Source organism: Talpa europaea (genome assembly GCF_964194135.1).
Source record: "Talpa europaea genome assembly, chromosome: 16".
Lineage (NCBI taxonomy): Eukaryota > Metazoa > Chordata > Mammalia > Eulipotyphla > Talpidae > Talpa > Talpa europaea.
Window position 1 is genome coordinate 1,969,903 of NC_140084.1, and position 19,599 is coordinate 1,989,501.

The 19,599-nt window shown below is 57.2% G+C and overlaps 1 protein-coding gene across 1 annotated transcript; it reads left to right on the forward strand.

The window, feature by feature from the left end:
• Positions 1-9,391: 9,391 nt before the first annotated feature.
• Positions 9,392-17,946, forward strand: CIBAR2 (CBY1 interacting BAR domain containing 2; the record flags this gene model as incomplete). The annotated part of the gene is given in 10 exon segments (XM_084256536.1): positions 9,392-9,411; positions 10,149-10,383; positions 10,866-10,934; positions 11,017-11,133; positions 11,997-12,101; positions 15,468-15,581; positions 15,708-15,812; positions 16,667-16,753; positions 16,755-16,809; positions 17,852-17,946. Coding segments are annotated over 10 exon segments (1,002 nt in total).
• Between the last annotated feature and the right edge of the window lie 1,653 nt (positions 17,947-19,599).

The window sequence follows — 19,599 nt, forward strand, 5'->3', positions numbered from 1 at the left end:
GTCCCTTCATGGAAGGGCTGGACGGTTAGACTGAGCACCCAGCAGCGGCCGGCTCGGACAGGCAGAAGGCTGCAACGTGTGCAGACCTCCTGAGAGAAGCAAGAGGGCACCATCTCCAACCTCCCTGCCGCCTCTAACACGCCTGTCTGCGGCGAGCACTTTCTGGGCTCAAAATGTTCCCGACCTGCCCTGGGCAGCGCGAGTCACAGACCTGCAAAGATCTTGAAGGAGGAGCCGGTTCTATTACGGGCCTTGGACACTTGGAAGGTTTAACAGGAAAGTGTATTGTGTGTACTTTTCAGGCTTATGAGTGGAGAGACCCTTAAAAGATCAAGAACCCTCATTCTCCCAGCCCTCTCCGCCTTTCTAAGCATGCAGAGATAACTCATAGACTATATAATCAGTTTTAAAGTGCACCACTCAGCCGTGTCAATATCTCTGCAAGGGAGCACGCCCATCACCACTACATAATTCCAGAACATGATCACCACCTCAAAGATATCTCCTATAATGTCACCCCCCTGCTCCTGGCAACCTAAATCTAATCTACTTCCTAACCTATGTGAGTCTAAACTAATCTACTTTCCATCTCTATGAATTTGCCTGTTCTTGCAGTTCACAGGAATGAAGTTGTACAATATGTGGGGCTTTTGTGTCTTCTTTCACTGGGTATGATGTGTTCAAGGTCCATCCACATTGTAGCATGTAGGGGGCCTTTGTTCTTTTTCATGGCTGAGTAATATTCCACCAGGTAGACCTGGTGAGTATTGCTGCTGTGGACATTTGTGTGCAGGTTTTTGGTGGACGTTTTCATTTGTCTCACGTGGACACCTTGGAGTGGGTCACAGGGTCTATGTTTAACCTTCAGAGACACCTCCAGGCTGTCTTCCAAAGCAGCTACCCCATTTTCCCACTTCAATTCTGTCACATGCTTGTCCACACATGTGAAAGTCCGTCTTCCCCATTCCAGTCACCCTGGTGCTGGTCTCGTGGCCCCACTCTGTTCTTAGCTCCCCCTGGTACCAGAACTTTGGAACAAAGTCCTTATGCCCATGGAACAGGTCAGTTTTTGTGGACCTGGGGCCTCCCCTGGAAGTCAGGGTGCCTACCCGGTCCCTTGGGCACAGCAGTTGCTCAATAAAACTGGTCCTAAAGCATTGCCATGTTAAGGCGAGCCCTTAAGATGATTTTATCACTGAGAAGTCCGAGGAACGATACCAAACTGGTCTTCCGTGGAAATTTCCAAGTTCTCATCCAGTGACTTATCGTCGCTCCAGGCCCTGCCTGGCTGGACGTCCTCAAAGCGGCAGCTAGGGAGGAGGTCTCCGGGTGGCGGGAGGGCGGTGTGGGTGGGGAGTCAGGGGGTGACTCTGCTGGCCCTGGGGCTGTGGTTTTCTTCCTGGACGGCGCCCTGGCCTGGCAGGGGCCCAGCCTGAGTCTTGGCCTCTGAGGTGGTCATCTGGGCCAAACGTGGCGGAACGTCAATTGCCGGGCGGATGTGCCGATGCCGCCCCGGGAGAGAGGAAATGCAGGCGCTCAGCACTTATTGTTTAAAGAAAGGAGTTCTGCAGGCGGCCAGTTGTCCTTGCGGAGTCAGGGAGCCCGCGGGGAGGTCACCCTTTGTTCCCGCTGACAGAGGCGGCGTGGACATGGCCAGGGCCTCAGGGGACCCTGCCGTCAGCAGAGTTGGCCTGGGGTGCCTTCCACTGGCCGGCCCTGCTCCCCATTGTCCCCTCCCCGTGGGAATGCTCCCCCCCCCAGCCTGGCCACGCCGGCCCAGGATGGGGGTGAATGTGGCTGGGGGCGCCTGATCACATGCCGGCCCTGAGGGCCGCTGTTGTTTCCCCCTCCTTGAGGAAGGGGGCTGGTCTCCTGGCCCATTTCATGGATGAGGAGGCCAAGGCCCAGAGCAGTCGGAACTGCCCCGGGGCAGGTGGGAAGGCAGAGTCTTCCGTAGCAGCTGTTTGGGAGTTTGGTTCCCAAAAGGTGCCTGGGGTGCATGGGGGCTGGGGGCCAAATCATTGGGATTGCAAACAGAAGAGCAGGCTGGGCCTTCAGGAAGTGAGGGCGGGGCGGGGGGACAGCTGGCCTCCCTCCTGAAGTTGTGGCTTTTGCGGGGGGTCAGCGTTACAGTCGTCTCTCTCCAAGTCCAGTCTCTCTGGGGGTTCAGGTGCTCTTGCTCAGCCAAGTGCAGAGGGGTCGTATTTGCCTCGGTGTCCCCAGGACGGTTTTTACCCCCCGCATTCCTAAACTCAGGTTACAGAGGAGGGAGGACACGGGTGTCCGTCGGGGGCTCCACTCCTTGGACACAGATCGCCGACCGCCCCCTGCCTCAGTTTCCGCGTTTGTCGGCCAGGGACAAAGTCCCAACCCGGTCCGCCGGCCCAGCCTCACCCTCCGCCAGCTCCGCCGTCAGAGCGCAGGCCGGGCAGGCGTTCCGAGGGGCACGTTCTGTTTCTACATCTCAGTTGTGGGGACCAACAGAGCGTTGTTGCCAGTCTTCTCTACCAAGTAAGGGATGTGAAAAGGACCCCACTGGCCCAACAAGAGGCGCCCGGAGGAAGGGGGCAGAAGGCCTGGGTTGTTTGCGCTGGGAAAGCGGCCCCGGCCTGGGTTGCTTCTGCTGGTGCCAGGGCCAAGCAAGGCCTATTTCAGGACGTGGCTGGCTTTCGGGGTCCACTGGGCTGGGTCGCCCTCTGCGTGTGCCGGTTGTGGGTTCCCTGCCAGCGGGGGAGGCCCCCAGGACATTGTCTTCCTGAGGAAGGGGGCCCCAAGGGTCCTCCCCCTCACCTGAGAGGCACCCCCATTTCCCAGGAAGGTGGGTGTGAAAGCCCCTCCCCCTGCCTCTGAATCCCAAAAAAGGCTTTATGCAAAGTGGGGCTAAGACGCACCTTAGGGTTCGTGGCTCTGCCATCCCGCCCTCTCTCGTCCCCAGGGAGCTGCCCCTGGGCCCGCGCCACCCTCTCTTCACTCGGAGCGAGCAGCCTGTCCACTCAGCCTCGCGAGAAGAGGCCGCTTCACCTGGCACTGGAGGGGGGCTCGGGGCTTCCTGGGCTGGGGGGTGGGCCCGGGGCGGCAGGGACGGCGGGGCTGGGTCCCTTCTCGTCGCACAGATGAGAACGGGAGCAGAGAGGGGATGTGGCCTGTCCAGGGCCACACAGCACAGGGTGGGACTGGCCCCCTGGACCCCCGAGTCCTTCCCTCCAGGGTCCCTCTTTTCGTGCCCCCGCCCCATACCCCCGCGCCTCTCTCTGCTCGGCGAGCTCAGACAGCAGCTGCCCCCACCGCTTCCCGACATCCTGCATCACCCGGTTTTGAAATCATCCCTAGGGGTTCCAAGGGAAACATATTGTGAGTTTTCTTTCTTTTCTTCTGCTCATTTGAAGAAATCCGAGAACCCTCCCTAATCGTTTGGTCAAGACTGCAGACAGGCAGCGAGGCCCGCCACAGGCAGGATCCCGAGCCAGAGACTCAAGGCCGCCGCTGGCCTGGAAGGACGGGCCTCCAGGCTGTGACTGGGGCTTCCTCAGCACGGAGCCGTGAGTTCTAGGGAACATGGGAGCTTGCCAAGTTCCCAGATCCCTGACCTTGGGCCCCAGACAGGAAGAACTGTGGAGTCTACGCTGAATCCTCAGAGGCTGGGGCCTTCGTGGCTGTGAGTGCTGACAGCCCAGGGGAGCTGACCTGCCAGAGTGAGGCCCTGTAGACTACATTTCCCAGTTTCCTTTTCAAGTAGGTGTGGCCGTGTGAGCAAGTTCTGGCCAGTGGGATGGGAACATAAAGTGATGCACAAAACTTCAGCAAAGTAAGGGATATGGCTTCCTCCCCCCCTTCTTCTTGCAGACCAGAGGGCTGGTGTGATGGGTGGAGTTTCAGCAGCCATTTTGCTATGAGGTGACTCTAGGAATAGAAGCCAATAGAAACATAAGATAGGAGAAGCTGGGGCCCTGACACCAGGGAGTCTCCTACAAGTGAGAAATCATTTTTCCATCTTTCAAAATCCAGTTATTAGGGTTTCCTTTTTCCTATAACCAATACTATTCCTAAGTCATGCACTTAGGAATAGTATTGTAGTATTGGATGTCGGGTAGGTTGCAGTCATTTGCAGAATAGTTGCAGGGGGCTCTGAATTGGATCATGGACCAGGAGAACATTATGGCTGCTTATTTGCCAAAATGACATTACTAGGACAAGTGTGAAATCTGAACAGTCTTCAGATTTGATAAATTGAATATAGTGTTAATAGGTAACACTCTTGTATTTGTCCTGTGGCCAAGCCCTGTTCTTAGGAAACAGACCCAGAGTGTTGGGAAATGACTGGTGGCCTGCAACCTGCTCTCAAGTGGTTCTGAAAAGAAAGCACAATCTTAGAGAGGATAAGACAGGCTGAGAAAAATAGCAACAGTTGGGGAGTTGGGAAAAGCCTTTGTTTTAGTGTGTGTGTTTGACTGACATGTGACTGACATGAAAAGTGATGGAAGAGAAAGAAAAGTCAGCATCCTGAAAGCAAAAAAGGTTGGGTGGCGGCCTGCAGCTCAGGAGAGACTAGATGGGAACAGCCCTCACAACATGTCCCGACACAGCGACAACCCAGCAATCATGACATTAGTGGGGCAAGAGGGGAGATGCAAATAACAGCAGCACATTCATCTAGTGGAGCTGGTGTACTGCTTGTGTCACATGAAGGCTTGCAGCAGAATGTCTTTACTCTCTGGAGACTCACGCTAGACTTTGGGCAAAGGGTCAAGATGTCCACAACTCTCATGAGGTTTGGCAAAAATGTATTTACAGAGGCGAGAGTGAGGGGAGGGAGGGAGTGCCTAAAGACTCTAAACAGCCTGGATTGCACAGGGGTTCTGTCACGGACAGATTGAGGGGGCCCTGGGTCCATGGGCAGGGAAAGGGTGACTGGGCTGTGACCCTTCCTTAGCCCCTCAGGCCTCTCCCCGATCTCTTAGCTTCTCTTGCTCTCTAGCCACTAGAGGTTTCTGTGTGACCCTATAGAAGGTGGTGTTTCAAGAGTCTCGAAGTGTGTAAGTGGTGAAGTAAGCCCCCAGTGGTTCTCTTCCACCCCTGCTCTGGCTCCTGCTCTGCCCGAGGCTGTTTTTTTCTGGAATGCACACCCTCTGGTGTTTCCCAGGGATCATCAGCCCTCCTGGCCCTCTTCCCTGATCATAGTCCATTAGGCGGTCTCTGCTGCTCTCCAATGGTCACTGCCTGTAACTGCCTGTAGCCTCCTCCAGGGTCTCAGAAAAGTTCAGGTCTCTGCTGCCCTCCGGTGGCCACCTCCTGTAACTGCACCGTCCTCCTCAAGGGTCTTAGAAAGGTTTGGGTCTCTGCTGCCCTCCGGTGGCCACCGCCTGTAATCACACCATCCTCCTGCAGGGTCGCTGAAAAGTTCAGGTCTCTGCTGCCCTCCAGTGGCCACCACCTATAACTGCATCCTCCTCCTCTGGGGGCCCAGAAAAAGTTCAGGTGTTTGCTGCCCTCCTGTGACCACCACCTGTAACTGCACCGCCATCCTCCAGGGTCTTAGAAAGGGGGGGGTCTCTGCTGCCCTCCGGTGGCCAATACCTGCAACTGCACAATCTTCCTGCAGGGTCTCAGAAAAACTTAGGTCTCTGTTGCCCTCCAGTGGCCATTGCCTGTAACTGCATTGCCCTCCTCTAGAATCTTAGAAAAGTTCAGGTCTCTGCTGCCCCCTGGTGGCCACCACCTGTAACTGCATGGTCCTCCTCAAGGGTCTTAGAAAGGTTTGGGTCTCTGCTGCCCTCTGGTGGCCACCGCCTGTAATCGCACCATCCTCCTGCAGGGTCTCTGAAAACTTCAGGTCTCTGCTGCCCTCTGGTGGCCACGACCTGTAACTGCATCACCCTCCTGCAGGGTATCAGCAGCATTCAGGTCTCTGCTGCCCTCCGGTGGCCAATGCCTGTAACTGCACCACTGTCCTCCAGGGTCTTAGAAAATTTTGGGTCTCTCCTGCCCTCTGGTGGCCACAGCCTATAACTTCACCCCCCTTCTGCAGGGCCTTAGAATGGTTTGTGTCTCTGCTGCTCTCTGGTGGCCACCACCTGTAACTGACTGCACCCTCCTGCAGGGTCTTAGAAAAGTTGAGGTCTCTGCTGCCTTCTGGTGGTCACTGCCTGTAACAGCACTGCCTTCCTCCAGGGCCTTTGAGGGGGTGCTGGTGCCACTGCCTGTAACTGCATCGCCCTCCACTGGGGTCTTAGAAAGGTTCAGATCTCTACTGCCTTCCAGTGGCTTCTGCCTGTAACTGCCTGTGCCATCCTCTAGTGGCTTGGAACCTGACAGTTTGCAGTCTGCCCATTCTTAGTACAACATACCCAGTGGATATACCAGGAGATTTATTTTAAGGAAATGAAGACTGCAATCTACAAAGGGAGCTGGGAGCTCATGCGGGAGGCAGAATTTCTACATGTTAGAAAACCTGAGTTCCTGTTGCAGGCTGTCACATGATTGGGGAGGTTCACCCAGACTCAGGCTGTGGAGAATGTTTCCTTGACTTAAAACCACAGACTGGGGCTGCTAATTCCACCACACATCTTCACAGCACACAGAATCATGTCTGATGAAGTGAATGGAAAACATAACCCGCCTGAGTTGATACAGAAAACAAACCCTCAAGGTTGGTTAATGGAAAAGATTACATCTAAAAGTAAAGTTTCAGCAAATTATGTTGTGCTGCTGACTTCCCACCCCTGCTTACAAACAAGAGAACCCCACCCTTCTGAGGGTGACTAGTGAGTGACACAGACATGATGGCTCAGGCCCCGGCTGGAGCAGTGTTGTCCCTGGTAGGCTTGTAGACTTTAGCTGCTACTACTGTGAGAATGCCTGCAGGAGTCATTAATGCAGTCAGACAGAGACGGAGACAAAGGGAGAGGGAGAGACATTGTACAAAAAGATATACTTGAGCCTGGGCATAAATAGAGCTTTTCTCCAAAATTGCAGGGAGTGAGGGATGCAAGGCTGCACAGGACAAAGCTTGCACTGCTGGCCCAAGGACAAGTGTGAAACAGTTGTGAAAGGACAGAGTCGAGAAAGTCTGGGGGTACTACAGAGACACCAAATTCCATTTTGAGTTTTTGGGATGGGAGGAGTGTCCTCCTGGGGCTATCCCTGAGCAGTGGGGGTATTTGCAGTGATTCAGTGGAGGTGTGGTCTGGAGTGGCTCCTCTCCACTCCCCACCCCAGGCTCACCAGGGGGAGAGGAGGAAGCCAGGAACTGGGCAGCCTCCAGGGGTAGGAGTTAAGATGCAGAGGGTGGGGACCAGAGTAGTGACATGGGGGTGACTGGGGAAGGGGCAATAAGAAGAAAGTCTGCTGGTTTGCAAAGTACACAGGAAGGGGGAGAGGAGAGGAGACAGAATGGACAAAGGGAATGTCTCCATAACAAGGAGGGATCTGCTCGTGCTGAAGCCTGAAGGAGCAGGTCATGGTGGAGGGCCAGAGTAGATGGGCTTGTCTGCCCAAGGACCCAGAAAGATCCCAGGGGAAGGCCCTGGGGATCAGGACCAAAGGTGCCTTGAGGGGAGGCGTCCTCTGTTCTGGCACCTCTGTTCACCAAGGAGCCCTTGGCAAGGTTGGTGATGAGGGAATGAGCAACCAGTGGGGTCCTTAGAAGGGGTAGGCACCAGCCATGAAAAGGCCAGTCCTAATGGAAAGGGAGGCTCTGAGCTGGAGAAGAGAGGTGGTGGGTGGAAAACTAAAGAATGTGGAGATTCTGCTGGGCAGGACAGCCGGCCGCTATGGGGGCCCAGACAGGCTGTGGGATCCCAGGTGGGGGCCCTGGAGCTGCTGTGACAAATATCCACAAAACTGGGGCTTCAACCCACAAAGATTCAGCCTCTTCTGGCTGGAGGCCAGAAGTCCAAACTCCAGAAGTCACAAGACCACACTCTGAGGCTTCAGGTGAGGCTCCCCCACCTCTTCAAGGAGGTTCCGGGCTGGTGGCCACACCCTTGGGATCTGGCCAGCTGCGCTGCAGCACCCTTCCCTGTGTTTCTGTTTGCTCGTCCTGCCAGGGTCCTGCCATCAGAGCAGAGCCCACCTCCTCCAGTAACCTCCAGCTGATGCCTGACGTCCTGGTGGCAGCGCTGAGGTGTGAGTGGGGTGTGATGCGGGAATAGCCATGGCTGCTGGACAGACCCCTCCCCACCCTCACACAGCGAAGAGGACCAAAGCCTCAAGGGCTACTCAGTGCCTCCATGTGGGGAGTCACAGGGACACATGTCCAGGGCCCCCTGGAGAGAACGTGTCCATGATAAACAGAGAACGTGGGAAGGGGGTGTCACCATTTGGGGCTTGACCACAGGGGGGTCTAGGCTGTACCCTGACACCTGCCACCCCACCAGGCACTGACAACTGCTGACACTGAGGAAGTACACACTGTGCCAACCCCATGGTACAGGGGAGCAGCAGGTGCCCAGAGAGGTGGGGAGAGTTGCCCCAGTTCTCAGAGCAGGCTGGGGTGGGCTTGACCCTGAGTTTAGCTGACTCTACAGTCCCAGCTTCCCTGCGCACTTCAGCTCACCCAGCAAAGCGCTTCACTGGACAAAGCTCCAGACACACTCGAGGCGAACAGGCTGGCGCTGGGTCCGGGGCTATTCTTGTTGGTCTCGGAGCCCCCTCCGCAGCACTGCGGTTACCCCCAGGTTTCTACTCTCTCGGCAGAGTGCGGGGCACCTCGAGGGACAGCCCTGACAGTCAGCAGGATGTACTTGAGCTGGCACAGTTCCAAGGTGCTGTTGTATTTGCTTTTGTGCCATGTGCTATGCTGCTAACAATGAGCAGGCAGTGTCTGCTGCGCGGGGGAGCACAATAAAATGGTGGTGAAAATGCATCTGATGTTCCTGTGGGTTGATGCCCTGCCCCCTCCATCCAACTGCAAGGCCCCAGAGCCATGGCCCCAGAGCCCAGGCCCCCAGGTTTACTCTGCGCTTGCTTGCCCCTACCCCTGGGGAAGGGCGGTAGCCTCCCAGAGGAGGAGCCCCAGCTCCCAGCACCCATCAACAAGGCGGGCCCAGGGCTGCACCCCAGCCAACAGCTCTAAATCCAAATGGTGCCACCTCCAGGGCCCCCCAGTGCTGCCTGGCCCACAGCACCTCCATCTGACAAAGGGGGCTCTCTGGGACCCCCTGGTCAATACCGGGCAGCGCCAGGCCTTCTAGCCCCCTGGGTGGGCAGGGCTGGGAGAGGTTGCCAGGCTACCAGTGAGGCTCCTCCCCCAGCTGCTGTGGGAGGTCACGTTGCCCAGCAACCAGGTGGCAGCGTCCCTGGAGCCCGCAGCTGCCTGCTTCTCCCCCACCTGGGAGACTCCTGGGGCGGTGTCCTCAGTTCCCAAGCCCAGGACAGCGGCCATCCTGTCACAATGAATATTGTCCTCTCCAGGTGAGTGGCCCTGTGCTGGCCCCAGCTGGGACAGAGGGGGAACCTGGGGCTTTGGGGATGTGATACACCACATGGGGTGCAGACGGGGTAGCTGAGACTGCTGCGAGGGGCAGTGATTAGGGTGCTCTCCCACCCACACCTCAAGCTTGGGGGAGGACAGGACTCCGGGCCAGGGAGGGTGGCAGATCTGGCATCTGTGCCCGCGGCCCTGTGGCCACCAGATTCAGAGTCTGTCCCTCCTCCCCCAATGGCCCCACCTGGAAACTCCCTCGCCGTGCCTCAAAACCCTGGAGGGCACCACCCCTCTGAGAGCCGTTCGGACCCCACTCTGTCCAGCCCCTTGAGGGGGGATGGGCGAGGGTCTGTGGGACCCTCTGGGCTTCCTACTCCTTCCTGTAACCCTCAGCTTGCTCCCTCCCCAAAGGGTCCATGAGTTTTTAAAAGCCTCAGGGTTCAGTAGAGGGAAAGGAGTCCCACCACTTGGGGAAAAGGCAGAGTGGGGAATTTGGGGGGACTGATGGGCTGATGGAGAACTCCTCTGAGCCCCAGGCCTCGCTCCAGAGTCAGCAGGGGAGGGCCGGGCTCGGAGGCTGAGGCTCATAGGTGCCCGCTGGTCTCCCGACCCTGCCCGCCCTGCCCCCCGATGCTGAGCGCCCTCAGGGCCCGGAGGAGGGCGAGGGGCAGGCGGCTTGGCCCCTGTCCTGCCCCTGAGCGGCCCCTTGTCCCCGCCTCCCCAGGGACAGCCAGGTGCGGGTGATGGAGGACACGGTGACCCACGCCGAGAGGTACTTCGGCCAGTTCTGCGCGCTGCTGGCCTCCTACACGCGCAAGACGGCCCGGCTGCGGGACAAGGCCGACCGGCTGGTCAAGCAGCTGCTGGACTTTGCCAACACTGAGAACCCCGAGATGCGGGCCGCCATGAAGAACTTCGCGGAGGACCTGGCCAAGGTGCAGGACTACCGGCAGGCCGAGGTGAGGGCCCGGGGAGCGGGCGGGACGGGCAAGCCCCGGGCCTGCTCCCATCCGTCAAGTGGGGACCGAGACGCACAGGCTAAAGGGAGGGCGAGTTACCCAGGGGAGGGAACTTAGCCAGGGGTTACCCCGGGGTGGGGGTAACCTCGCCTGGGACCTGTCAGAGTGCAGGTTCTTGGGCCCGGGTCTGAACCTACTCCTGGACTCACATGGGGGCGCGGGGCCTGGAGCACCTGGCAATGGGCTCTTTGAGGCGATGTCGGTGGGGTGGGGACGCTCCTTTGCCTGCTGATCCGGACGGCGCTGGGTGCAGAGTGGGGACTTACTCAGTGTCAGCTTGGCTCATGTGCCTTGAGACTCAGTGGCCCCCCGGGACCTCCCGCCCCCCAGCAGCTCTGGGTATACAGACAGAGTCAAGGCGGGGCTGCCTCCCCCTTCTCTGGCTCGGCCTGCTCCCATTTTCTATGTGTCTGTGCCCCCAGGTGGAGAGACTGGAGACCAAGGTCGTCAACCCCCTGAAACTGTACGGGGCACAGATAAAGCAGACACGGGTGAGGGGGGCCGCATGGCAGGGTGGACAGTGAGGGGGCAGCAGGGCTTGTCCCTGGGAGTCAGTCTTTCCCTGGCCTGCAGGCAGAGATCAAGAAATTCAAACGTGTCCAGAATAACGAGATCAAACAGCTGGAAAAACTGGAGAAACTGAGGCATAAGTCACCTTCAGACAGACAAATGATTGTATCCTTCCGGGAAGTGGGCCTGGGCGGCGGGGATGAGGGTGGCCATTTGTCACAGAGCCCTTGGGGCCCCAAAGGGCTACTGTCCACCGGGCTCCTTAACAGCATGGTCTGCAGTCCCAGGTGAGTGCCACAGGTCGGCCTGACCCGCAAGCAGGTAATGAAGCACCTCGCAAAGGGCGGTGAGGTGAGCTTGCCCCTGGGCAGGTGTGTGTGGACCAGGACAGGTGAGTGGGAGGTGTAGGGAGAGTGGGCGGCTGCGGGCCAGGGGACCTGGTTCTGCCCCCTCTGGGTGCTAAGCAGCAGCTGGCCGAGCCACCCCCTCCAGGGCCGTTTCCTGCTGGGCTGCCTGTTCACAAGGCGGGCACTTCTGGAGGGGGCACCGAGGCTGAATAAGGTGACTTGCCCAAGGTCACACGGGAAGTTAAGTGGCAGAGTCGGAAGTCAGTGCCTGTAAGATCCAGGTCCTTCATGCGGGGCTTGGCGTGGGGTCAGCCTATCTGGGTCAATCACCCAAACACCATCCACACGTGGGATTAGTAATCACCAAAGGGGCAGAGCAGCTGGGCGCACAGTAGCTGTTTAACTCTCACAACAGCCCTGCAGAGCTGGTCTTCCTGTTGTCTCCAGGTTACAGGCAAGGCAGGTGAAGCTCAGAGACATTGAGAGACTTGTCCAAGGTCACATAGCCCAGAAGCAGGTTTGCCCAGGCGGTCCCTGCACCTTTAGTCAAGGTGCCACAAGGCCACACCTTTGATGATCAAACTGGCAAGAGGCACTGCTGACACAGGAGAGCCGGCCCCAAAGGGCAGGGGCATTGAGAATGATCCAGAATGAAATTACCCCCGACACTTCAAACTCCCATGTCCCCTGTTCAAGGCAGAGACCAGTGTGCAAAGGGCCTCAGTCGATGCCAGCCGCACCACCCGCCAGCTGGAGGAGACGGTGGACGCCTTCCAGAAGCAGAAGCTGAAGGACCTGCAGGTAGGGGTGCCAGTGTGGTGTGTGTGTGTGTGTGTATGCGCGAGTGCGTGTGTGTCCACTGTGAGGTTGTATGCACATGGCATGCACATGTGTACTTGTGTATGTGTGCGTGTGTAGGTACTATGGTGCGTGTGTCAGACATGAGCATGCTGTGAGTGTGCACACATGCGGGATGCGGGTGTGGACGTGAGTACGGACATGTGTGCATGTGCGTGGCCTAGTGCCCACATGACTGTGGGAGCCAGGCTCGGGCACAGTTAATCCTGGCCTAATCCCTGCCTCAGGGGCAGGAGACCGGCTGCTGGGGCAGCTGTCAGCCCAGCTGGCCCGCCTGGCAGCCAGCACTCGGTAGCCCTGCCCCTCAGCTCCAGGCCCAGCTCCCCGCCAAGAGAGCTTGTCAGAGTCTGTCCACACCAGGACCCCCAGGAAGAGCCAGGACATCCCCCTTGCCTCTGTCCCCTGCCCCGGCTCCAGCACCACCAGAACCTTGACCCCAGGGCCGCAGCTCTGGCCAGGGGGCTCCAGGGAATTGGGGTCTCCAGGGACTGCTCACCATGGAGATTCCTGGCCCCTCTAGGCTATTTTCCAAAATGCAACACACATTCCAAGAACAACCTCACACAGGGGGCTCCATCCGTCCCTCCTGCAGGTCCCTGGTCTTACAGATAAAAGCCAAATCCTTCCTGAGCCTCCACAAGCCCCAGGTGAGCCCCGCAGCCTGGACTTGCACACGCCCCTCCCGCACAAGTGCAGCAAGCCCTTCTGGACCTCGGGGGCCTTTGCACAGCTGTGCTCTCTGCTGAGACAGCTCTGTTCTCACTGTGCACTGAGTTAACACCTCCTCCTGCTCCAGGGAAACCACTGGACCCTCAGGCCGTCTGGCCCACGTGGGTAGGCTCAGCTCTGCTCCTGGGGGTTAGTTATCCCAGGGAGGCAAACTCACTCTGTTATTCACTTGCCAACCCAGCACTCCATGAATACACTCCTACTAAGTGCCTGGGGCTGGGGGCACCACAGCCAGCACAGCGAGGCCCCTGGCTGCCTGCAGCCTCCTCTGTGGGGTCCTGGCACCAGGTCCAGGGCCTGGCACTTCGCTGGTACTCAGTAAATACTTGGGAGGTGAATGAGCGAACGGGCAAATGCACTCATGACTGCAAATGGCAGCTGGCACTCAAGCATGCTCACGCAGACCGGCCGAGGGCCCCAGCAGACGGCAATCAAGCACCGACGAGCAGAGCCCCGTGGGCGGCCTCGAGCCAGACGAGGCTCCTGCTCCGGGGCCAGACGCACAGTTTAGAACGGGCGACCTTTAAGCTTCTGGGGTGAAATTGGAGGCGACGCCGACCCGAACCAGCCCCCAAGCCCTCCACATTTTCAAAGCGATAAAATACCGGCGGCCTTTAGGTCGCATTTCTGAAAAATGATCATATTTGCAAAACGGCTCTTAGAAAAGAAGGCAAGCCTTGCTTTCCTACCGTGTGCTGGCAGAGCTGGAGGCGCGTCCAAAGTCACCTGGAGGGCACCTAAGGCAGCAGCTGGGGCAGAGGGCGCCCCCGCATCTCCTCCCAGGGGTCCAGGGGGGCTTCTTGAGGAGTGACGGGACCAGGGCTGCCGCGCTGACGAGATCCACGCCGTGCGAGTGGCAGCGCTTGTGCAGATGGAAGACCGAGCCTCAGAGAGCAGACTTCAGGCCTCAGGCCAGCGAGGGGCAGGAGGAGGCCTTGCCCCCCATCTTCTTCACAGTCGCTACCAGCAGTGCTGGGGGGTGGGGGTGGCAGGAGGCAGGTCTTTGCAGCCCTAGGCCCTCTGTCCCCTTTCCTCCTCCTCCCAGGCTGCTACGGTCCTTGCCCCGAGCCCGAGCCCCCACCAGGTGCTTCCCATCTTGCCTGAAGGGCTGTGCTTCCACACTGCAGGCTCCAGCCCCTTCCTCCCGGGCCCTGCCCACCCTCCCCACGCCTGAGTCCTGCTGGGGCCAAAGCAAAGCAGTCACCTCCACCAGGGCCCCCACACAGTATGAGTTTGTGCCAGGCCCTTGAAAAGGGGCAGGAAGGGCCACAGTGCAGGTTCTCTATGATTCTATGCAGATGGGGTGAAGGAGGAGGGAGTCCTGGGTGGGTTTTCAGGCTTTTTTTTTTAAAGATTTATTTATTTATACAAGCACTGGGTACAGTCAGAAGCGGGAGGGTGAGAGAATTCACCAGAACCGGAGCGGGGAACAGAACAGGCAGACTGACGAAGTACACTGCTGAGGGGAGCAGCGGGCGGCAGGAGAGGTCTGCGCACCATGTGGGACCCTCGCCCGACCGCCGGGGATCGAACCAGTGCTGCAGAGGCTGCGGGCATCTTCGTAACCCAGCGCTCAACCGCTGCGCCACCAGGGAGGCCCGGTTTTCAGGCTTTTATTGGGATTTACCAGACACACAGCTGGCAGGGGTGCTGGGGGGCCGGGAGGCTGGCAGGCCTCCCAGCCCCAGCAAGTCCTCACTCTTGGCTCTCCGGCCTCTCACATTCTCTCTGCTCTTCCTTTCGTTCTGCTTCTGCTTCTCTGCTTCTACTGGCGTCCCCATGACGCCGCCCTTAAAAGCCCAGTCTTAGCTCAGCTGAATCCCATCTACCTATGCCCACACCCTACTCCAGGTGCCCGCCATCAGGCATGCATTCAGGACCGCAGGGTTCCATCATCTATCCTAATAGCAGGAGGGCAGAAAAGCCTGATACTTTTACCTTACCCTACAGCCCTGCACACAGTAGGAGCTTATGGTAGTCCCTGCACACAGTGGGAGCTTGTGCTAGGCCCAGCACACAGCAGGAGACCCTCTGGGACCAGACAAGCAGTATGAATCTGGAAGAGCTTGCTGTGCTGGGCCAAGACAAACCATCAGATCTAGAGCAGCCAACATCTCTATCACTAAATTGTGCTGTGGGGCCTCTGGGCTAAGCAATGGCTCATCCCAACACACACTTCTCTCAAAAGATTCACTCACAGCCCATGGGTGACAGACTGAGGTTTTGCAGCCATCAAACTGCGAACACCTGTCCTGGGAGTGAAAGAAGCAGATGGTGCTAAAGATCCCAGGGGTCAGAGCTAAGAAAATGCTCCCCCCTCACTGAGTCTTGAACATTTCTAGAACAACCCCTGTGCAGGCAGCTTTGCATGGGAATACAGTATCTGCTCAAATTATGTAGCATACTGACCTAGGCCTCCTTCCATCCTCACCTCCCACATACCAGTTTGCCCACCATCCCGGCCACCCCAGGACTCCCCTTTGAGTGAATCCTGGCCATCCCAGGACTCTCCCCAGCCTGAATATCAGGGTCCAAACCCGCCTCTGTGTGGTGATGTAACTTGGGCTTCCCTCTCCGTAGACAATATTTTTGGACTTCGTCACCATTGAGATGGTCTTTCATGCCAAGGCTGTGGAGGTGTATTCCAGTGCCTTCCAGACGCTGGAGAACTATGACCTAGAGAGAGATCTGGAGGTGGGGCATTCCTGTTCTCTTTGGGGTGAGGGCGGATCTGGCCTTGTCCCACCTTCCCTCCCCATGACACTTCTTCCACACCTGTCCTGATCCCTCCATCCACCCTGTCCCCCCCCGCCCCTCCAGGACTTTAGAGCCAAGACTCGGAATGTTTGTGGGCAGCCTGACACTGCCCGGCCACTCCGCGGCACCAGCCCACCCCCGGCTGCCCCGTGGTTTCTCGTCAGCCAGGTGAGCCCTGGGGGTGGTGGGGTGGGGGTGGGGGTGGGGGTGTCGGCTGGCACAGAGGGTGGTGACTGGGGAGGTGGCTGCAGCAGTCCAGAGGCAGGGGTTGCTGAGAGCCTGGACCTGGAATGGGGTGCTGAGGAGAGGACTCAACCTAGGAGGCTCAACCTGGGAGGGCTGCCCTGGCCTGACGCAGACTTTGCCTCAACTGGAATCAATAAACCAAATATCCCAATATCCCAGCGGGTTTGGGGGGTGGCTCCCTATGGAGGAGCATCCCCTGGAGGCCCCCTGAGCTGTTTCCAGGCATGCAGTGGAAGGCTTTGCCTCCCAGCTCCAAAAGTCAAGAATTCCAAGGATTTCAACACAGCAATGCGGTGTTTTATATATAACACATCACCCAGCGAGGCTGGGAATCAGGCACATTATGTTTCTGCAGAGAGCCCTTGGGGTGTTGAGCCCCGTTGGGTAAATAAAACTAAGCAGCCTCGGGCCAGTCAGGCCAGGTTGTCACTCAGTGAGTGGGGCATGAATGGGGAGCTGGCCTGTGGTGTGTGCAGTGGGGGAGGCAGGGGTGGCCTGGATTTCCTGGCATTCTGGACAATTCTCTGGAGGAGAATTGGACCCCAGCCTGAATACCAGGGTCCAAACCCAAGCTTTGTGATCTTGGCAAAGTTCTTTAACCTACCTGTGCCTTAGGTGTCTCACCTGCAGAGGGGGGCTAATAAAGTAACCCCCTCAAAGGCTTGTGATGTTCAGTGAATGAATCTATGAGAAGCACTTAAGAAATAATATTACTATGGTGGCACCATTACTGTTACTGGCATCGATGTTGTTGCTGTGCTGATGATTCCTTTCAGAGTGCTCAGAGCACCACGCAGAGCCAGAGGAAGGAGGAGGCCAGCGAGGATGACTCTGCTGAGGAGGACCCCGTGGAGGACCTGAGGGTACAGGGGCAGGGACTCCATCAATAGGATGTCTTCTGAACAGTGGGAGAAGCAGGGTCAACACAGGACGCTTGGAGAGCTCTGCTGTGCCCCACTACACGTGTCCCCTGAGTCTCAGTTTCCTCATCTGTACAAAAGGCTTAACACCACTCACCTCCCGGGTAGTGTTGCAGATCAATGTGCCTGGTGCATAGTAGGTGTTCAATAAATGCGGGACCCCCTGACCCCAATCTTGCTGCTTTGCTTTCCTACCTCGTGGTGGGGACCCCGGGGTGTTACACCATGTTAATATTGAGAGCTGGGGGTCAGTCTCCCAGGTCAGCCTTAAGCCACAGAATCATCTCTCCCATGCATGGGAGAAGTCTGGTCAGGGTGGCGGTAGGGATCCCTTATGGGCTGAGGCAGGGTCTGCCCAGGCCCCTCTTCCAGCCCCGTGGCCTGCTGGCATCTTTGGATTCCTTGCTTTGTAGCAGCATCACCACCCTGGCCTTCCCTTCACACGGTGTCCTCACTGTGAGTGAGTCCAAATCCCCTCGTTTGCAAGAAGAGAGTCATGCAGGAGGACTCCACCCTGGTGACCTCATCCTTACACACTACATCTGCAAAGGCTGGCTCCAAATAAGGTCATGTTCTGAGCTGCTGGGAGTTAGGACTTCAACACACAACACCCAGACATCAGGTCTTGCTGCATAGGGATGACTTTGGAGGAGGAGACAGCAAAAACCTAGGGAGGTAGAGGTGTGGGGAAGGTGGAGGAAGATGCAGTCACCATGATGTCCTCATCAGCAAAGTGGGGAACACAGTATCTGCCACAAGGGGTCACGGCAGGATTAGTGTCCTCAGCACAGTGATCTGAATTGCCCCAATCCTGTTCTGCAGCACCTCCTCAGGGAAGCCCACTGGGATTCCACCAGGGAGGATAATCCACAAATAGCTAATACCTGTTTTTTCTGTCTACTGAGTAACAAAGTCACATGTCACAGACTAAATTGGGCATGACAGTCACATCTACATACTTTCTCTCTTTTCCACAAGCATATGTAGGTGCACACACACAAATGTATGTTTCAGCCTCAGCCGCACCTGTCCCCCTTACAGTTTCTGATGGCAATGACCTTACTTACTCTTTGTTCCTGGGCCCCCTGGTGCCTGGCACACAGTTGGTGCTGATTAAATGTGAGCTGTTTGTGTGAGGCAGGAGATATAATCAGGCTCCCCAATTACCCCCAGATCCCCACAGGTTCAAGAGGCAAGGCAGCTTCAGTTCAGGAAAAGCAGGCTTCTGATTCCAACTGGAAGGGTTTTGAGACATCCTGGAGGCTGGGGCTGGGATCCAGCCGAGTCGGGGCCATTCCCTGTACCCACCCCGCTTCCAGGGGCATGGGACCACTCAGGGCCCTCGACCTACAGCTGCCCTTCCAGAGTTTCCCACGAGACACTCATGTGCACAGAAGCCAGTTGCCCAGCCCCTGTGGGGGACGTCAGCGCTTTGACCTTAGAAAAGCCACTGATGTCACTCGATAATTGCCAATTCCAGAAAAAGCTGTCACAGACCTGTGAAAACAGAAATGACAGACTGACTTTTTTTCCTTTGAAAGATAATTTATTTCAGTTCCCACCTTCTGACAAAAGCAGGTGCAGGAGACAGATTTCCTTCTGCACCAGGACACAGCTTTGATTTAGCACTGTTCTGAGGGCTGAGCCTAGAAACTTCCTCCACCTCAAAACATAGTTTTAGCACATGACCTAGTGGGGCCACAACTGCATGGCTCAGGAGCCCATGCCTCAGAACTGGACTTCTGGACACCAAAGGCCACGCCAGGATGCGACGCAGGCAGGTTTAGGTCCAGGAAGGACTGGGTGCAGGAGAAATCAGAGCACACAAGTGTGAACGTTGCTGAAAGCCCCACACAATCCATGATTCATTACCAGGCAGTAACCGTGGGACCTATTCTAAGTGAATAAATACATGCCCGTCGTTGCAATTTCTAGCATTTACAGTTGTTCAAATGCTTGACTTGTCTTACACGGTGGCCACAGAAATCAATGGCCCAGGCTTGCCTGAGGATCGTCCCCACTCCAGGATGCAGGGAGCAGAACTGAGCCACACTGACGCCTCCAGTGTTGGGCAGCAGGTGGTGTGCCTCTCTGCCATTTCCGCCAGCACCACCTCTAGAACAAGGAGGGAACAGCCAGGCCCAACTGGAGAACTGGCTGTAGGCCAGAGGGATTTACCGCAGCAGCCCTCTTCCTAGTTCAAGTGCAGACCCCGGCAGGGCCACTCAGGTGGGGCTCCAGTCTGACTCTTCTTGTCAAAACCCCAGTCTGCAGGTGGAGCCAGGATCCGGGTTCTCCCAGACATACTGAGGGAGGTGGGTATGTGGGAGGGTCAGGAGAGGGGTCATCCCAGGGTGCCCTGACTCTCCTGAAAATGAGTGTTTCCTTTCCAATCCTGAGAACAAGGCCCCCACTTACAACACTTGCAGGGAGTTGGGTCTGCTCAGAGCTCATGCTGGACAACTTGGGGACACAGGCCTGCAGCAGGATGCCAGGGTACAGAGCAGAGTGTCACCCTCCCCCCCACCTTCAACACTGCACTGTATCAGACACAGGCCCAAGAATGGTAAGGGAGACCAAGGCACAGAATGAGCCCTGCCTGAGGCTCCGTGGGGTGGTCTAGTGTTGTGTGCCCTCTGGGTGTGAACAATCTAAAATAATTCATCCCCCCGTTATCCTGTGACCAGCACATTTCTGTTGCCAGACACGTGTGGGTTACGATACACTGGGAAGTCTGGTCTGGTGAGCAGTTCTGCCAGGGTCCATCCAGCACTGCATGTCAGTCAATG